The sequence below is a fragment of the Prinia subflava genome, chromosome 2 (genome assembly GCF_021018805.1).
Source record: "Prinia subflava isolate CZ2003 ecotype Zambia chromosome 2, Cam_Psub_1.2, whole genome shotgun sequence".
NCBI lineage: Eukaryota > Metazoa > Chordata > Aves > Passeriformes > Cisticolidae > Prinia > Prinia subflava.
In genome coordinates, this window is record NC_086248.1 from 14221690 (window position 1) to 14241064 (window position 19375).

Here is a 19375-nt window from a genome sequence, read left to right on the forward strand (position 1 = left end):
TACCCACCTTTGTTTTCCTCAGTCTTTTTTTCCCACAGGTTTCCAAGGAGATTTATTCAAAATGTGTTAAGTAACCTATTAAGAACTGTTCTTAAATGCATTTTCAGTATTTTTTTGATAAAAAACCAACTTGAGGTGCTGATTCTCAAACTGAAAATGGAGCAGCTTCATTTTGCTACAGCATCACTCAGGAGTATGAAAGATGTCAATAACATACAAATCTTTCTCAAGAAAAGGCTTTAATTAAAAAGCAAGTGTGTTTTTTTCATTTTAAGATGCTGGAGCTCTTTAGCATTTGGCAGATCAATATTCAGCCTGATGCTTCAAGTGTTAAGGTGAAAGCTGCCCATTTATGACCTGTAATGAATATTTCATTTTCTCTCCATATATGGAAACAATAAAAACTCAAATGCAATGAAAATTAACTGTAAGAATGACACTATCAATCTTGAAGAATAGCATTTATTAATATCACTTAGAAAATGTATCACATGCCACCTGCGACCATTTAGACTACTTCAGATACTTTACACAGCTTTAGTAAAATCAGAATGTTTACAATAATCTTTCAACCAACATAGAAAGATTTATACATTTTATTGGAGCAGTAAAAACCCCTCATCTTACTTGCTCTCAATAATGTGGGATACATGAGTCACTGCCCACAGACACATCTCTTCCCAGCCCTTCCCACTAGAGTACAAAGCAGCTGTTTTCTGATGGTGAAGACCTGCTCCCGTTACTGTGTGCTCAGTGGCAGAAACCTCTGCTTTTGCAGACCCCTTTGCTCCACAGCAGTCACACAATTTAAAATGTTGTGAAGAAAACCTGCCTCAAATGTAGTCAATGCAGTCTTCCCATAGTTTTCAAGGGTGTTGGGATCAAGGGTGCCTTGGTTTTTACATGCCAATCAACAGAATACTGTAAGAACTCTTTTGAAATGTTGTATCTTTTAATTTTGGGGAATGTAATGAGAAATGAAGGCAAGCTATATAATTAATGTAACTTTTGGTTGTGAAGGCAGTACTTCCAAAACCAAAATCCTCTGTTAATAGTTGTCAAGAATATCCTTTCCCCGTTTATTCTAAGTACTACAAATTGATAAGAATTTCTAAAGTAAAAGTTTAAGTGAAGTCTATGTTCTTCAACACACTTAGCACTGACAGGCCAAAACCCCATGAACCACAGCAGTATCACCAAAACCTGACACCCATGGGAGATGAGTCTGCTGAGATGCATCAAGGTTCATGTCACTGTCAGTACGGATGGTGTTTGGGAATTCTGGGCATCGTTCCAGGAACTTGTGCTTGAACAGCATTTTTAACTGTTGGTCACAGTTTCATTAATTCCCATACATTCTAGTCCCTGCTGTTACCTAAACAGTATGTTCAGTGAATGAGAGCTCAGGTTGAAAAAGAATTCATAGTTGAGTTTTTGCTCTTATCTGATAAAAACAGAGGAAAGTGACTATGGGTATCCTGTATCAGCTGTATAAACTGTACTATTTAAGTGTTGCATGTAAGTGCTACAATCCCAACTGGATTTGTGATTTAGTAAAAGACATTTAGACCCTTATTCTGGACTGGGCCTTGACTCAGATTTTCTTCATCCTAAAATACAGACAGTTAATGTTGAACTGAGTTGCTTGCAAAAAGAAGACAAACGTCTGTTGTGGTTTTTCAGTCTTGCAGCAGAAGGATGAGTCAGTATGTTGGTGCAAAAGTGATCATGTATAATTGAAGAAAACTGCTTATATGTAACCAGAAAGTACTGAAGTGATACCAGAATATATATACATCTAATTATGAAATACCTTGTAGTAAAAAAATAATCCAGAGAAAATGTGGTATCAGTGAAACTTGTCTGAAATGACCAATAAAAATATGCTGCTTAAATTAAGTATCTTATCAGAATTATTTTTAAGAGAAAGTAAGCATGAATGTACTATACTGTAAGTCTCTAAGTACTGTAAATACTGTAAGTATGCTAAAGGGTAAATATTAAGTAAGAGAACTTCCTCAATCTTTGAGGAATTCTTAAATTCTTTAGGCTTAATTATATTTTTTTCATGGTATGATATGTGTGCTGATGAGTGTCTTCTAGTCAGTCTTTTTAGTCTTCCTGTAGTACAGGACTGTGGCTGTGACCCAAATATTGAGAATGAGCATGATTATGAAACGGGTGAGAACTAAAAGGAAAAAAAAATATTGTAAGCATAAATCAAAAAAAACAACTGCTGTTACAACACTCGTTTGTAAACTTTTGCTGGTGTACAGACAGGCTGGTTCACATTCTGAAGCTGTTTTCAGCCAATTAATTTCAATTACCATGTTCAGGAACCCACACATTCTGAGCATGAATCCAAGAGAAAACAGCATTTAGCACCTGATCACTTTCAAAGACAGCTCAAAATTATACACTACAGTACCTTTAATTCTCTTGTAACCAGGAGAATAGTACAAGCAGGAGAAGCCTCATATAAATTTATATGTACACCAAAAGCATTAAATTCAGCATCTCAGCTCACATTATAACTGCACATGTTATTTATAACAAAGGTACTACTCTCTACTGTCATTTCTTTAAGTTTAGACTTCAAGAAGACAGAAACACTTGCATCTGTCAGATTTTAGTGACAGAAAAATCTGACAACTGACAAAAAAAGCAGTTTTTCAGTACCTAGGTTAACTCAGCTTTAAAAACCATAACAGTGTAAGTACCTCTATCTGTGAGAAGGTATTTAAATATAGGTAAGTCTGATGTCCATTTGGTAGGTGGAATATTCACAGCAACAAAACTTTGTTTCAGAACTGTGTGATATCTGACTGTTTCATAGGTGTGGATGGGTTCAGTGTTGCAACTTAACTGGAACCATTTTCCATAAGAGCAGCACAGCATCAGTGTTTGCTGCTGGCCCTTCCATGTTCCAAAGTGGGTGGTGCTGTATTTTAAACAGCAGCTTTACCCAGCACCAGATTTGCTTTCCTGATGTTTCCTCCCTCCCCCAGTGAACCTCTCCCCCACTGTTCAGTGTAAATGTGTAGCGGTGGGAGATGTGGACTCAGTACCTGGCCCTGACTAAATCCTTGCCTGAGCATTTTGCCAAACATTTGGTGACCCAGTTAAGTGCACAGCCCCACAACCCCCTTACTTTGGCCAAGAAAAAGCAGCAAGCATGGGGTGGAAATTTGGGCCAGAAATGGAACTTCTTTTTCCATTGAAAGACCCACGTGAAATGCTTGCAAAGCTACAGCTTTATTGGGCTGCAGAGGCTGCTTAAAAATTACAAAATCCATTCAAATGATGTTTCTGATGAAATAGTTTTGAACAAGAACAAGGAACCACCAGAGGAAGTACAAAGGAATTGTTACCGTTCTTGCATCCAGCTAGCCTTGATTTTGAACAACTTACTGAAAAATCTGTGACACTCCCTAGCTCTTGCAGTTTTCTCAGGATGGTAAGAAGCTGTTAAATAAATTTTCTTTATAATTTGCTGCAAATTAGATATTCTAAGTTGTTTTGAGTTTCTTACCAGCCTACCATTTCATTTTTAGCTTGCCATAAACTTTCTGAATGTTGGACCTAAAACTGTTCACATACTAAGCTGAACTTTAGTTTTGTAGAAGAATTTTTTAATTCACAAAGCTGTCGATAAGAAAGTGATATACTTATTACTTGAAAATCTCATTGAACTACTACAAGGTTTTTAAAGTTGTATTTTCCTAGGTTTATTTATTTATTAAAATAGTAAATATTTTTAATACTTTATTCTGCTGTTTTCAGAATTAATTTTGAAGTGCTTTTGCCTTTTGAAAAAAAAAAGCCTTTTGGACCACCTGTACCACATGACAAGCATAAGCAGTCTTCTGCCTTTTTTTTTTTTTCTTGATGTCTTTGCCTGATTTTTAATCCTGTGTAATTCCTGCCCTCACCAAGCTAACCTATCACATTTGTGGTTTGTTCTTGTGAGACCTTGTAGGTGTTTTACAAAACAGCTAAAAACAGCTGTGGCAGCTGTTCCCTTGGAAAGGCAGAGAACTCCACACTTCACTCACCTGCAGGATCATTCGTAGTCATTACAGTTGTAATAATTCTTGCTGTAAGTTGAATGAATTCTGATTAATGGAATACATAGGACAAATTTATACTTATAAAAATTATGAAGTATCTATTTTTCAACAGAAGATAATCTTGCATGTTAATATATACTGTACACATTCCCACTTTGAGTGCATCCACTCTTCACCATTTTAGCTTCAGAGATCAAGCTCTCAAAGCTGACTGACAATGTATTAAGGGTCTTTTTTCATGAGAAAATCACAGATATAATTAGAATTTTTGTATCTATCATGGTAGATTGGATGTGGTCAGTTTACTGCTTTTCTTTCTGTTCAGCCCCTCCTTTGGTAGCTGACAGTGAGCTACACCCACAGTTGGGTTAGCATGACTTAACCATTGGGAATGTTCATGTGTGTGCCTTCAGGCTTTGCAAATACAGGGAATTCAGCTTCCATTCCCACAAGGAACCTACATATTAATTATTTCACATTTGCAGAAGAGTAAAACCATTTACAAAGTTTACTGTCATTGTTCACAAACACACAACTTCTAATTACTGACTTTTTCATGTACAAATAGATCCAGCATCACTGGATGATGGGTTTTACAGTGAGAATATTTTAAACAAGTTTTGTGAAGGTGAGAAAGGCACTTCTGACAAACAGCTGTAGAACTGTTCATGCACACCACTGGGGAATTGCCACAGGAACTCCACAAATGACTGTTCATAAATTCTGTCAAGAAATGTAATTACAAGTAGCCATAGAGGTAAAGGTATTTAGCATTAAGTGTGTATTTATTTCAGACAGCTTTTCAAAATGAGCATTGTCTGATTGTATACCTGAAATTTTAGCACCTTTTCATGCTGGATCACTAGTAACTTTATTAAATCATAGAACATGGAAAAATTTTCCTCATAAATACAGGTTTCAGTTATTTCAATTCAGGTTCCCTTGCCCATATTCACACTTTAAGTCACTGGTTTTTATCACTGGTGTCAAAGACAAAACTTGTTTTCAAGAGACTCTGTGGTATCTGAGTCCCAGGCGTCAGCACTGAGACAAACTAAGGCAAGATCTTTACCTACTATGATTAAAGACCTCTGAAAAGAGGCATTAGGAGAACTCAGTACTTCACACCAGGTTGTCTGGAGCTTACCTGCACAGGTGTACACAGCCATGCCCCAGGTCAGGGCGCTCGCTTGTCCAGAATCTTTGGTGTGCCAGAGATGCTGCAGCTGAACCAGCTTACTGGCTGCACTGACAAACGTGCACAGATTCTGAAAAGCAGGTGAAAAAGAGAGAGAACCTCTGCCTTTGCCATGGTATTATCTGAATAGGAGTAGCTTTTTCATTTAGAATAAAAAAAAAAATTGTCACTTTTCCCGAATTTGGCAACACAAGCGCTTCAGCTTCTCAGGAAGGAACAGTGAAGCCAAAACTGGAAGTTGCCAGAAATCCGGGACTCATTTCTGAGGTACTGTCCTGCAAGAGGCTCAAAGAGCACATTTGCTACCGTTGTTGGCAAATGCTTGACAGAGGAAAATACAATAAAAAGCAAAAACCAAAAAAAAGCTTCTCAACCTGCTCCATAAAACTGTTTATAAAAGTCAGCTAAAATGAGACTGACATAGTCTAAACAGCAAGGTTGATTGAGACCATCTGTTACCATTATGTCTGGCAAACCTAACTACAAAGGAATGAAAAAACTGACAAGAATGTGTGGAAAATTAGTCCAATTGGAGGGAAAAAATAGTAACAGGAATGCATTAGCCACTCAGTCCCCTTTCACAGGGCATTTGGCAAAGGCAGCAGGTAGAGAGGGCTCCACACAGGCCTTTGTGCCATGCCTGGATTTCTGCTGCAAGGATCAGCGTAGGGCTTGAAAACTTTTCTCCCCATTTGTATCACCTTTTGCATTAGCAGATGCAGTTCATCTCAATTACATTCTTACTTTCTCTCTCCTGCTAAGAAAAGACTGGCTTTAACCTTTGTAGGCATTATCAGATGATATTTTTCTTGCAAAATTGTATGACTAAGGGGGAAAAAAAAGAAATAAGTCGCAATCCCTGTTTCAAACATGTTGATGCTCTATTCTCTTCCTCGTGTGCTAAAGGTTTGGGATTATGACATTAGGACTAAAGTGGCAGTAGAATTTCAGCATTTTAAGTATTATTTGGTAATTTTAATTAAGGCACCACCAAGAAACAGCTTACGTCAGAACATGTCTTTTTTTCCCCCCATAGAGTCTCTATTTTCAGTGCTGTTTTCCAGCTACTCACAGAAGAAAGAACCTGTATCTGAAAACTGGTTGGTTATTCTGAAAGCTAACCCAAATGATGAATTCTTCCAAGGACATATATATAGGAGAGAGTCCACTAATAAAGACTTCCAGAAAAAGAAGTAATTTCATATGAAGATCTAATTTCAGATAATCATGTAGCACTTACCATGGCCATGTCTATTATGCACTTCTGCAGTGTTAGCATGTACCAGCTCCCGCAATATCTTAGATTACATTAAGTTTCATAGCACTGAGAATTATAGGATACAAAGTTCCCAAAACTGCCTGAGGAATAGGATTTTTTTTAAAACATCTGGAAATAATCTTATTGAAACTTGTTAACAGACTATACAATCCAGATAAAACATATTAAGGACTGTTTGGAACACTAAGTGTTCCTATTTTTCACACTGTCTTTGGTCAGATAGTGTCTGGAGTTTCTCAAAACCTGCTCCAAAGCACAAAATTTGAGATTTAAACCCAAGCCCTATTAAGAAGAAAAAAAAAAAAAAAAGAAAAAAAAAAAAAGGAAGAAAAACAAAACAAAACACCACACTGCTGTCTTCATTGTAATTTATTATTATATATTCCTACCCATACAACCTGCATGAGTAGGAATAAATTAAAAAACAAATCTGTTGTTTCTACTCTGAATCCCTGTAGAAAAGAAATAAATTAAGAATTTTGTTTACTCTATCAGTTGGGAGCCTTTTAAAGCAGAGCAAACATATAAAGCTTACTTCCTGTAGAGGTTTTACTGTGATCCCAGAAATCAGAATGTGAATGTGGAATACGTGTTGAGGGGTGCTTGAGAATGATTTACAATTGTAGCACACAAGAAATGATGACATAGCTGCTGTGCAAAGAGCAAACAAGCCACATAAACCAAACCTCCTGGATTTCAAAGGATACATGGCTGCATAGAAGAAAGCTCGTTTTACTTTTCCATTGAAATGCATAATACAGAAAATGAGAATGACATCTGCAATAAACAAAAGATGATTGGTCACAAAAAGGACTGAAGGGGCCCAAACACAGTTCTAGACAGTTCCACTGGGCATAAGGACTGAGGAAACTCCTTTCTTACAGCTTTTGTCTCTCAAATGTGATCGATGACCAAAACCCTGCAAGCTCTAAACCTAAGCTTTTCTTAGAGTCTGGAGTGTTTAGCATGTTTGGTATGCCTCCTCCCATGTGGAGACACTGGACAAAAGGATGAGTTTACACTGTGACTCTGTATAATAATTAGGTCTTTCTCCTCTACCTGATCATCCCTTTCAATGACACTTAAAAGAATTCAGTTTTATATGAGATGTTAATTCCCTCTTCCCCCCAGCTCCAGCATCACTGCAGTGGAGCACTGTACCTACATCCAGAGACTTGGAGTGCTGAATGAGTCCCATTTCATTTCCAAAACACGGCTTACAAAAATTACCTTGTGCAATGATGATGGGATACTCCAGGTATGTCTCCAGGGGGTAACCATAATAGATCTGGTACCTCAGAAACACAAGGTAGCTGAACAGAGAGACACAAAACAACGTGACTGCACAGACGGACACAAAAATGCATTCACAACTTCTATACTGCTTTGGTGGTGCCAAAAGGCTCCAGGTAAGTGTAGCCCTTGCTGTCAAACTGATCAAACAAACACAGGCACACAGAGCAAGCCTGATCATTCTGTAATCTATTTCTGTTACCCTTGCTGCCCACACTTCTCGACGAGGTCTTCACGTCACAGCCTGTAAGGCATATTTTTATTAATTATAACTGGTGAGAAAAAATGGCTTCCAAACGTAGGAGATTTCTTCTCTCTGCAAAAGCCTTGGTACCTTTAGGATAACTATGATTTCTTTATTTATGTCTGTAGTTCAATTCACACATTAAGCAAGTTTTATAGGGGCAGAAAATGTCTTCCAAGCTGTCTAGACTATACTGTTATATACCTCCCAGTGTAGCTCTACTGGTCAGACTAAGAGTCTGTTTCTCAGTGTACAAATAATGGAAATTTTCTTTCTTGCCATTTCACAATACAGTACCCAAAAGGAACTGAACTTTTATAATGTTTTCTGTAGTTCCAACTCTTCTGCAAATCCATGGGTTTAGACAGAAAATTCAAAGCTGTACAGAAAACAGAAAGGCCTCAGGGCAGTTTTACGTAAGAAAAAAATGGTTTCTGGTGTAGAAAAATGGCAGAAGGAACAGCCTGCCTTGTAAGAAACTGGCTTTTACAGAATTCAGAATTTAAATATCTGAACTTCCTAGAAGTGCTATTTGATATACAGTCAAATCACACTCCTAGCCATCAGCACCATGTTTCTGTGTCTTTCTCCTCTGCCTCTATGTTGATTTCACAGAACTAACCTAGCTTGTACTGGTAGTCACACAGCTCCCTGCAACTGGATTCAAAGTCTTTAAAGGTAGAAGGATGAATAGCCTACTAAATATACAAATAGTCACAATAAATGTTTCAAAGACGACCAGAACCTGTAGTTGTGTGGGTACCGTGGTTCTCACACAGGTGCTGAGGAGACATTTCCAGCTTCCCCATGCTCATCTCAACCATTACTTACAAAGCCTTTTTAATGCACACCAACACGCACGAATGATTAAAGTGCTGTCCCGGCTCTTTGGTTGAGGCTGTGGGGTCAGTAATCTCTGCTGGAACTCCGATTTGCTTCATTTACTCTGAGGTGTGTTAAGGGCAAACAGCAGCAACACGCGTTCAGTGCTGTAGAGGCGGTGGCGAGCGGCCGCGGCCGGGAGGATTCTGCACAGCTCCACTGAGAGGTGTCTAAACCTGAGCCTGGTGTCTAAACCCTGCCTGGAGACAAGGCACAGGCCCTTCACAAACACCACGCGGTTTTTGTGAGGGGTTTTTCCTGAATGAAACCCCCTCTCCTAGCGGGGCGCGGGGAGCTGCGGCCACCCCCTGGCTGTCCTGCCCACCTGCACCCCTGGGCTCGGACAACGCGGGGCTCCTCAAGGCATCGCCTCTCTCCTCTACCCACGCCTGAACGTGCACACACCGAGTGTATTTATTCGTCGTTTCATACAATCCTCTTTAAGCAAGATTTAATAAGCCAAGCCCATGTAAGCTCATTACAGGCTCACAAGTCTTTGGAGTTTGACACGGCTTGTAATTTTCTTAAGGAATTATTTGTCTTACTGTTTCGGGTGAGGGAAGTCTGTCTGACGAGTGCAGCTACCTGCACCACAGGGCACAGGGGCCATTGAATAACCTAAACATAGGCTTGCACCCTCTGCAGCGGCTCTACGCAGAGACATGGTGGACCGGGATGGCCTGGGGCGAGTTAAAAAAAGCCGAGTTTCCCTTTAAGTGACAACACGGAATCACTAAAACAGGAAGTTCCGTCCCGAAAGGCTCTGTGGGCTCGGCTGGCGGGGCTGGTCCCGAGCTCCGAACCGGGCGATGTGACACCGGGGGTGCGCGGTGTGCTCGCCCCCAGGCCGCCCCTCAGCTCACCCTCACGCCTGACCTGAGCCGCCGAGGAAGGAATTCATCGCACCCCCGCCCAGGGGACCCGCGGCTGCGGCCGCTGCTCCCGCCGCTGTCCCAGTGTGCCCCCGCCGCCTTACCCGGCCAGCTCCAGGAGGAGGCTGCTCAAGCTGAGTCCCCACGCCGAGCCGGCCCTCAGCACCGCCACCAGCTGCGGCAGCTTGATCACGGCACACACGGCCCAGGTTGTCAGGTGCACCAGGTCCAGCAGCCCCGGCGCCATCCCGCAGCGGCGGCCCCGCACGGGGAGCCCGGAGCGGCGGGCGGGGTGTGTGCTGCGACGGGGCCGGCGGCGCGGCCCTCACGGAGCCCTCGCGGCGCCCGCACTGCCCGGGGCACGAGGTGGGGAGAGCCGGGCCCGCCGGAGCATCCGCGGCCCCGTCGGGAGAGGCAGTGCCGCGGTCACCCCCGGCCCGTGGTGCCGAACACCGCGGTGACCGGGGGGACACCCGCGCCGGCCCCGCGCCGCTGGTTGAGGCCTCCCTACCTCTGAGACCCTCGGTGAGAGGGCCGAGAACCGCGCCGCTCCAGGTTCAGAGTGTCGGTCCTGGAAAGGCTCTGTTACCATAAACATCCCCAGAGCAGGTATGATGTGATGCTGTGCCGGCCATGGGCCGTGTTCACCTCGGCGCAGTGCAGGTCAGCTCCGCTTTGGAGCTCGGTTTTGTCCCCCTCAGTGGAGTCCCGGCTGCTCCAGCGCCCGTGGCTTTCAGGTCACTCTGGATCCCTGTGGAAATGATTCCTGCAGCAGCGCTTTATTTTTACTAGAAAAACGTGCAGCAAAGTTTAAGGTTGCTAAATGCTGGACTTGTCAGATGATACCGAAATTGGCTGGAATAAACTTTCTAACGCAATTTCAAGCATTAGAAAGCAGAAATACTTTACCTGTGCAGGACACAGTGGATCTTTATTTATTGTGTCTGAGTGAGACTTTACAACAGGGTTTTTGTTCATTATAACTATACATATTCATTAAAATGTGTTTCTTACTTAATATATAAATTAAATTTTCTTAGAATTAATTTGCATGCATTCACCGCTTAGTTTTTATGTTTATGATTCTGGAGGTTTCTGTTGATTGTATTCACTGAATGCTTTGGTATTAAAGATGACTTTTCCTTGAAGTTTTTCTCTGTATATGAGCTGTTGTTTCTTACTATATAAAAATTGCTCAAAACCCACTGCAGGCCTTCTTATCTGTTTCTCCACTGATTCCAGCTGTGTTTATCATCCTGTGTGCATAGCTTGACGTTCATTTATCTTTTTTTGGCAGTTAGTCTTTCAGCAACTTCAGGGGAGCTGAAAATTTTTATTCTTCAAGTTATTCATCACAGGTTATTGGAGATGCAGTAGCTTCTCCAGAATATGCACCTACCCACCATACACAGTTATATACAAAAATAGTAAAGCTGTTGTACTTCTCAGCTTGTCGGAACTAAATAAAGGTTATCCAAGGAATACACATTTGTACTGATTACACATGGACAGAATCTTGGCTCTTTTGTACCTGCATATGGCCAGGACTGCTCAGCCTGTCAAATCCACACCATTTACATGGAACATAATTGCTTTAACACAAAGGGCTATTCACAGGCATGGTGTTTCTTCTTTTTAATTTTAATGAAAGTTGTATTTCACTGTGATCAATAGTTCTTAAAACAGCTTAAAACAGGTACATTACATTAATTCCACATACCCTTGGTGGTATTTTAGAACTGTATTACTAATTCTTAATTTGTAAATCATGTTGCTCTTTCGTAACTCAGTCATAAAAGGAAGTGGGTATGTAGAAGTACATAAAATCTGAAAACTCAGAAATAAATAGCCCCCAGTACAAAATTCTTATGTAGAAACTGTGTTTCTGTTAATACAATATAAATAATCAAGCTTACCAAAGACAATAAGCTAAAAGAAGAAAAGAAAATTTGGGTTTACCTTAAATAATAACTGTTCCAAGATTTTCTTGATAAACTGAATTGTTGACTTTGTGGGAGCATTATGTACTTGAAAAAAGTGGAGAAATCGTCATACAAGATGAAGTTATTTAAAGTCAGGTCTGAGGTGTAGATGTGTCTGTCATTTTAGATAACCTTATTCTGAACATAACAGAGAAATACCTAAGGTGGAAGTTGCATATCTACACTAGTGAGTGGTTGCTGATCCAGAAAACCTATAAAATTGTCGGGAATGTCTACTGCCTTGTACCTTTCTAGAGTAATCAAGAAGCTGAACTAACTTCAAACTATTAAGCAGTTCCATGAGCCCATTTTATTCAGCTTTTGTATTTTATTCAGTTTTTGTATTTAAGGAGACATTAAGTATTTAGCTGTAGTCAGCATTTTACCTCTTTAAAAATACATCCTGCTTTGCATTGAAAGCAGTCAGATAAAGAGGATGGTTTACCATCCATCCCCTGCCCTGTCTGTGTAATGGTCCCGCTCTGCATCTGTTCACTGCCCACATGAGCAGCAGCTTAGGGAAGGAACAGATGTCAGTGCTGGGCAGCCCCGTCCAAGGTCATGAAAAACATTAATCTGTGAGCAGCATGAGAAATTCCTCCTAGTCTCTTTAAATTATTTAGTTCTGCATCAAGTTTCAGTTTTGGTAAGTTGCAGCAGAATGCAGGTCGCCTTCAAATTACAGTTCAGGGAATGAATTATTAACATCTGAGTCTCCAGTGCAGATTGCCAGTTCTGCAGCAGATGGGCAGTGGCTTAACACTGCTGCACCTCAAATGGGAATGCACATATTGATTCCTATGGAAAACAACACAGAGAAGGAAAATAATCTTCCTGCAGTAACCAAAGACAAAAAGCCAAAAGAGTTTTTCCCCATAATGATGCTGGCTTATCATAGTTGAAGTTTTGAACAGAATAATGCCTTAAATTTTGTGGATTTGCAAGGAATGCAGAGAGTGCACTCTTGCTGGTTATTTCCACGGCCTGCCATGCTAACAGGGAATAGTGCATTTTATAGATAATTGATGTTTTAAGCTCTGGGTTACAGTAAAGCAGATTCCATCATTGAGGAACCTGTGCAGATGGGAACAATCCCTGAGAGATATGGGAAGGACAGCTGGGCGTGGACAGAGTTGCTGGGGACAACAGGTTGCAGGAGGCTTGGTTGTTTGCCCAGGGAAGGGAGTGTGAATACAGTGTGTCTGTCAGCCCATAGAGCTTGGGAAGGAAATCAGAGGAATTAGATATACCAGCACAGTTAGAGGGCTGTGACCTCTTAGGGATCATGGGGCAGCACATAACGAGTGGGAGGATTTCAGCTTTTTTGGAAAAGCAGACAGGAAAATGAGTGGAAGTTGTGTTCTACAAAATACAGTTTCTATTTGCCTGGAGCCTTCCCCACTTGTTGGAATAAGCAGTGGGCTAGCTGAGAGCTGAGGGTTCAAAATTGGTGGGGACACTGGCATGGGGAACATTGTGCAGGCACCTCTGTAAATTTATCAGGAAGAGGAAGTAGATGAAGCCTTAAATAACAAGGAGCTCACAATTGTAGGCACAGGCTGCTTTGGAATACAAAATTACTCTGCTATCTGGAGGAGCACCAAGTGGGGTAAAAGCAGTCCAACCAATTTTTGTGGCTCATCAAGAACATTCTTTTCTGACCCAGATGCTGGATTTGTTACTCAAAAACAAATAAGGAAGGAAGAAAAAATAGGCAATGTACAGGTAAAGGGCAGCCTTGGCATCAGTGACTCCAGGACCTTGGAATTAAGACCCCAAGAAAAGTAAGGAAGATAAACAGTAGAATAAAGATGCTGGGCTTCGGAAGAACAGAATTTGTCTTGTTTGGGAAATTGGTTTGTCAGGACGTCTCAGGAGCATGCAGTGGGGCAGTGGAGATCAGGGGGATGCATTGAAACTCAAAGAGAACATGCTCACAGAACAAGAACTGTCTCGTCTGGTGAGCTGGAACTCGAGCAGGGACCGGAACAGCTTGGCTGATCCAGCAGTGCTTCTCTGAACTCAAACACCAGAAAGGGAGGTTTGGGAAGATGGAAACAGGTATGAGCTACCCGGGAACGAGGGAATGGAGTTGAACACTGGACCAGTGGCCCAGAGAGGCTCTGGCATCTCCACCTGTGGAGATTTTCAAAACAGCAGGATGAGGTCCTGAGCAACCTGGTGTAACATCAGTGTTTGCCTTGCTTTGAGCAGGGGCATGGCCTAAAGGCCTCCAGAGGTCCCTTCTGGCCACATGATTGAAATCACCCTTCTGTGATTTCCTCTGCTTTAGTCCTTATGCAAGCTACGTATTTGAGGCTCCATTCTGCCACCAGAGACATCAAGATAAAGACAAGACTTTAAACAAAATTGAAAAAGGATGGCTATGATTTTAGGTACTCTTCACATTTGGTTGTCTTTGCTGAACACTGTAGTGCCCAGGTACTGTGAGTTTTACTGTTGAGTAGTAGACTGATGCAGAGTTGTCACAAAAGCTCACCTTGAGGAGGAGGTTATCTCTCTGCTGAGGCTCCTTGATGGCACAATGGCACTGCTTCAACTCTGATTTGAAGATGCTTCTCTTACTAAAGAAGTCCAATGGATCCTGCGTGCTTCGTGTTTGAGGTTATGTTGTGCAAATGTGCATGACACGATTGTAAAAGAAACAGTGGAGGTTGCGTGTAGTTTGTTGGTTCTGTCTGCGGTGTGTTGTATATATTTGTGGCAACTGAAAACATGACCTTATTTATATAAGGTTTACTTGATGCTGGGCTGAACAGAAGCATAACAAATTGAATGAAAGTACTATAAGCAAAAAAACCCAAACCCTCTTGACTCAGTGTTTGGTCTGTGGAATGTTTTTATGAGTTAACAGGAGGCCTTAAGGCCATTCTGGGTAATGACATTTATCTAAAATAATATTGCTATCAAAAAAGTAGTACTGAAAGAGCCTAGAATGCCAAAATTATTTTAAAGCCTAACCCAAAAGCCCAACAAAGCTAGGACGTAGGAGGAGCAGAAGAGAAGGAAAATATACTAACTAGTGTCCTGTTTAGAAAATCTACATTGAGCTTGTAGCCTGGAGAACAGGTTGAGCTGCAGCTTTTGGATCTGGAGCTGGTGTTGTTCTAGGTCCACACTTAATCTCAATTACTCAAAGAGGAATCTCCAGCAAGAGTTGAGAGTGTGAGTACATAAGGGAAGCAGCCCTTGCTAAGGTCCTGGTGAATGATGCCTCCTGCACACTTGCTAAATGTCTTAAGATTCTCCCAGAGTGTTCAAATGGATCTGCCAGCACTGAGGAGAGGCTGCAGTTACAATCATGCTTATTCCAGCAAAGAAAATCATCTCACCAGGTCTGAAACACTGCCAGGTGCAGGTTTCACTCTGGCCTTTATAGGGTTTTTTATGTATCTCTATGGTAACACAGTGCTAGCAATGTGTCAGCATTCCATTGAGTTTTGTGGCAGACACTAGATGTAAACACTGTGTTTTTAGTCTATTTGGCTTTAAAGGGCCATAACAGTGTAAGTGCTAAATAAGCACTGTGAAAGCTGCAGGTGATTCTGGGCTACATCTTTGGTTTGTTTCTCGTTCTCAGAAACACCTGCAGTTGACATAAGAGTTACTGCATGAATAAATTTTTAAATTCACAAATCATATAAAATCTGTCCAGTGATGATATTTGGTTATTAGTAGCTGGGCAAAGTGAACCCACAGTTTCAAGTGATCAGGTCATAGAGTGAACCCAGATGTCATAATTTTTATATTTATTGTCCAGTATATTTTCACATTACTTCTTAATGTAATTTATTAATCATTATATGCCAACTGAGACTTTCCACTGGGTTAAGAGACAGTTTATAGAAATTTGCAGTGTTTTTGTTCCATCAGCCTGGGATAAAGACCTTGTGCTGACGTGAGGCTGTAACCCTAGACACATGGAAATTCAATTTTTAAGTGCTGGCAGTTTTGTAGATACATAGGTTCACCCAGCTTCTCAGAGAGGCTTTGGAAAGGTCACAAGCTGAGGTCAGTCTGTGGGATGTAAGCCCTGTGAGAGAAGGCGGCTGTGGGCAGGCCTGTGCCAGCACCTCTTCAGCCTTCAGCAGAATTCCTGAGTTACTTGGAGACCCATCTGTGTTTCAAGGAGTTCATTGACGCAAACATGAAGTTTTCTGAAGAAGGAAAACATACCTGACATGGATTCAGAGTAGAAAATAGAGTTTTCAAGAGAGGCATTCTGATTTAGGAAAATTTTAGTGGTTTGTATCTGTGCAGGGTGTAGGAAATGCAACTTGAGGCCCTGACAGATTACTTTTGGTTTCTAAAACCAACAAACAAAAAAAACCACCCCACTTTAGAAAACTGTTTTCTGTCTTAAGAAGAACTTTAGTTCAGAAATTTATTTCTCTATAGAAGCTGAGCAATGTGAATATGTATGTGCATAATACATACAAACACAGATGCCCTGACTGGCAGTGTTGCCCATCTAATGTTCATACATAATCATTCTCGCCCTTCCCAGGTCTAGGAATCTTACTGTTTATGCAGTAATTGTCACAGCATGATGAGACTTCCTTTGTAGGAAAACCTGTTTAGTTATTTTATTTACTTTAGAGTAATCTAAAGGTCAAGAAACAGTTTTAAATACAGCTTCTAAGAAACAACTGGATTTACAGTCATAAACAAATTTATTTAATAAAACTTTATATATATATGTATCCATATACATATATATATACAAAGAGTATTCTAAAAGCACAAGAAATGCAGATTTATAATGAGAACACAAAATCCAGATGCACAGGAAACACCTGTTCACATTATTAATATTATAACTATACTCAAAAATATAGAAGAGAAAGCAGTATAACTAAGGGAAGAACTAAAACAATGTAACTACCCACTTGTGCTCCTTAACTGAAAGAAATAAAGAAAATTAATACTCTCAACATGGATAATCCCTTGTTTGAGATCTGGCAACAAAAGGGAAAAAAGCTTATAAAACTGAGGCCCAAATGATACACCATAAGAATGCTTTAAAAGTAACTTACCACACAGATATTAAACTGTCGTCAATGGATTTTCCACTCATTATTTACAGATTTCACTACTATTTTAATCTCATCCAATCTTTCTAAGACACTCTGCTTATGTAAAGAAGGATTAGTTGGCAAAGTTAATTATTGTAAAAGAAAAATGACTGCTAAACTTGGGATGAAATTGGAGTCTAGAGATTGTCTGCTGCCTTATACTTGCAGGTGCTGAGGCAGTTTTGATTAGGACCTTGGATATTCCCAAAAGGTCTTTTCTGGAAGTTGCTGAACATGGTGGAGACACCCAAACTAACTTTGCAAGTATAATGCTGGAGAGCTAATTGCGGTGGCATAAAATGATTTATGTGTAATTATTAGGGAAGGTGTAATAATTTAACAAAAGAAGATGTCCTGTTCTATACAAGGTTCCCATATCACACAGATTATCTGATCTATTCCACATAGGAAACTTTGGTTCTCAAGACCTTCCCCCGTAATCATTGAAATGTCAAAATGCTTAAGAGTTGCTATTGATTTCAGCAGGAAATAGGAATGAATTGGAGTTCTGTGGTGAACGGAGGTGGTCCCATCCAGTTGTTGTGCACTAGTATTTTAGAGTAATTTCAATTAGCTTGAACTCAGCCTCACAAAGTCAAGATATTAGCTTAACTGCACATCAAAAGAGGCAGCACAGTTGTGGGCTGGTGTGATCTCACAAGGCACAGAGCTGCATTTTCCATGGTTGGACTCTTTGACAGTTAAACCAAAGACTATTGCATGCTTTGGCTCCTTTTCAGGTATTCCTACAGACTCTGCAGCTGTGATCTGCTGGCCTGAAGTGACCCGTGCAAGGCAGTGTACAGCAGAGGGAGTGCAGGGCTTTTCCTGTGCTGTACACACGTCCCCACTGCACGTCCCCACTTCAGGAACTGCCTGGCACCTCAGTGGCTGCTTTATTTCATTAAAGACACAGGACTGCACATTTTTACTAAAGACTTCCTCAGTTTTTTTGAAGGAGATTGGTTGTTGCCATTCACAGACGTGACATAATATGTTCTTTGAGAAGTGTCCTTACACGGCTGTCAGAAGGGCACTAAACAAGCCTCTCAGATGTGTGTGATTAAAGGAGATACATCTAGACTTCGTGAAAAGTATCCCGTATGAGTAGTTAGAAGAACTAGAAATATATTTCAATCAAAAAAAGAAAAGTGAATAATCTGTATTTTAGAGGTAAAATCTATTTAAATCTGGTATAATTTAAATAGGATTTTTTAAAAAATTCCTTGTGAATGTGTTTGAAAAATCATTTTTGCAAAATATGTTCTGATCCCAACAGCTCTGATTAGTCAGACAATTGGTGAAAAGCTTTTCAGACAGTAACTCAATTTATACAATAAAAGACAAGCTCATTAAGTGCATCCCTCTTGAGAGATGCATGTGTTTAACCTTCAAAGGTGAAAATTCCTCAGGGAATCCATTCCAGTGCTGTATTATCCTTACTACTAGCTTCCCAAAAAATTAATGTGATTCTCCCATGCTAAAACTCAAGCTTGTTATTTTTACTGTTGCCTGACACTTCCTCAAAGTGCAAATTATTCCTTTTCTCATTCCAGAGATGCACACATATCTAAAGACTCCTATCCTCTTCCAAGACTGCTTTTTTCCCCATCAGGTTAAACTTTTAACCGTCTTTTTAACCTTTCCTTATATGACATGTCTTCCCATACTCCAGTTGCCATCACTGCTTCCCTAGACTCTGATTAGTAGCCCACATCTTGGGGTAAGACGTGGAAGGTCTTGTCCAAAACTACAAGTGCTTCAGTGGAAACAATGCCAGTTCCAAATGAAGGAGGAGGATTAAATTGTGCACTGCTTAGACCATCCTCTTACTCTCCAGTTTGCAGGAACTCTCTGGGGAGAGTCTCTGGATTCACACACAGTAAACAGAGTCAAGGATCTGGAATTATTTAATGTAATTAAAAAGGCACTAAGCACTGTCTTAGTGTCCTTTCTCCTGGCTTACTTGATGTCGAGTGAGTGCCATCTGGAGGTTAGGAAACACGGAGCTCTGTGTGCTTTCATGCTGAAAAACAAAATCCCCAAGCTTCACAAATGAAATGTTCTTACATGAGTAGGAGCTTGAGCCAGACAGATACTGGGCATCCCCCACTCAGTGTAAAGTTTGTGACCCAGAGTAAGGCATGCAAGTGCAATGTCTGTTGCTGTTAAGCAATCACCAGTAAATGTGTAACCTCTAAGTGGCCTGTATGGTTTTCAGAAAAAGCTCAGGATACCACAAGGGCAAGGAAAGTCTTAATCTGCGCTTTCCTCTCCTGTTTTCAGGTGTGTGAAGACAAATGAGTTCCTGGTGCAGTTTTCTGCTCACAGGAGAGAGCAGAAAGCATTTCAGCTGAACAAGAAGTTTTGAAAAGAAAGTTCCTATTTGGTGTGTCAAAACTCAGTTCTCCATCATCCTTCATATCTGCACAGAGTGGAATCAGCCTTCCTCACCTGGG

The 19375-nt window shown here is 40.8% G+C and overlaps 1 protein-coding gene across 2 annotated transcripts; it reads right to left on the reverse strand.

Moving 5' to 3' along the window:
- Positions 1-446: 446 nt before the first annotated feature.
- SLC66A3 (solute carrier family 66 member 3) lies at positions 447-11060 on the reverse strand. 2 transcript variants are annotated; one of them, XM_063424799.1, is made up of 7 exons: positions 9943-11060; positions 7778-7860; positions 7255-7324; positions 6509-6566; positions 5218-5338; positions 4056-4097; positions 447-2188 (listed from the first exon to the last, which is right to left on the reverse strand). In XM_063424799.1, the coding sequence occupies exons 1-7, from the start codon at positions 10083-10085 to the stop codon at positions 2100-2102; spliced, it is 606 nt and encodes a 201-aa protein (XP_063280869.1). In that variant the 5' UTR covers positions 10086-11060; the 3' UTR covers positions 447-2099. The 2 variants fall into 2 exon arrangements, with proteins under 2 accessions (XP_063280869.1, XP_063280876.1); XM_063424806.1 differs by having other exon boundaries at positions 9512-10082.
- Between the last annotated feature and the right edge of the window lie 8315 nt (positions 11061-19375).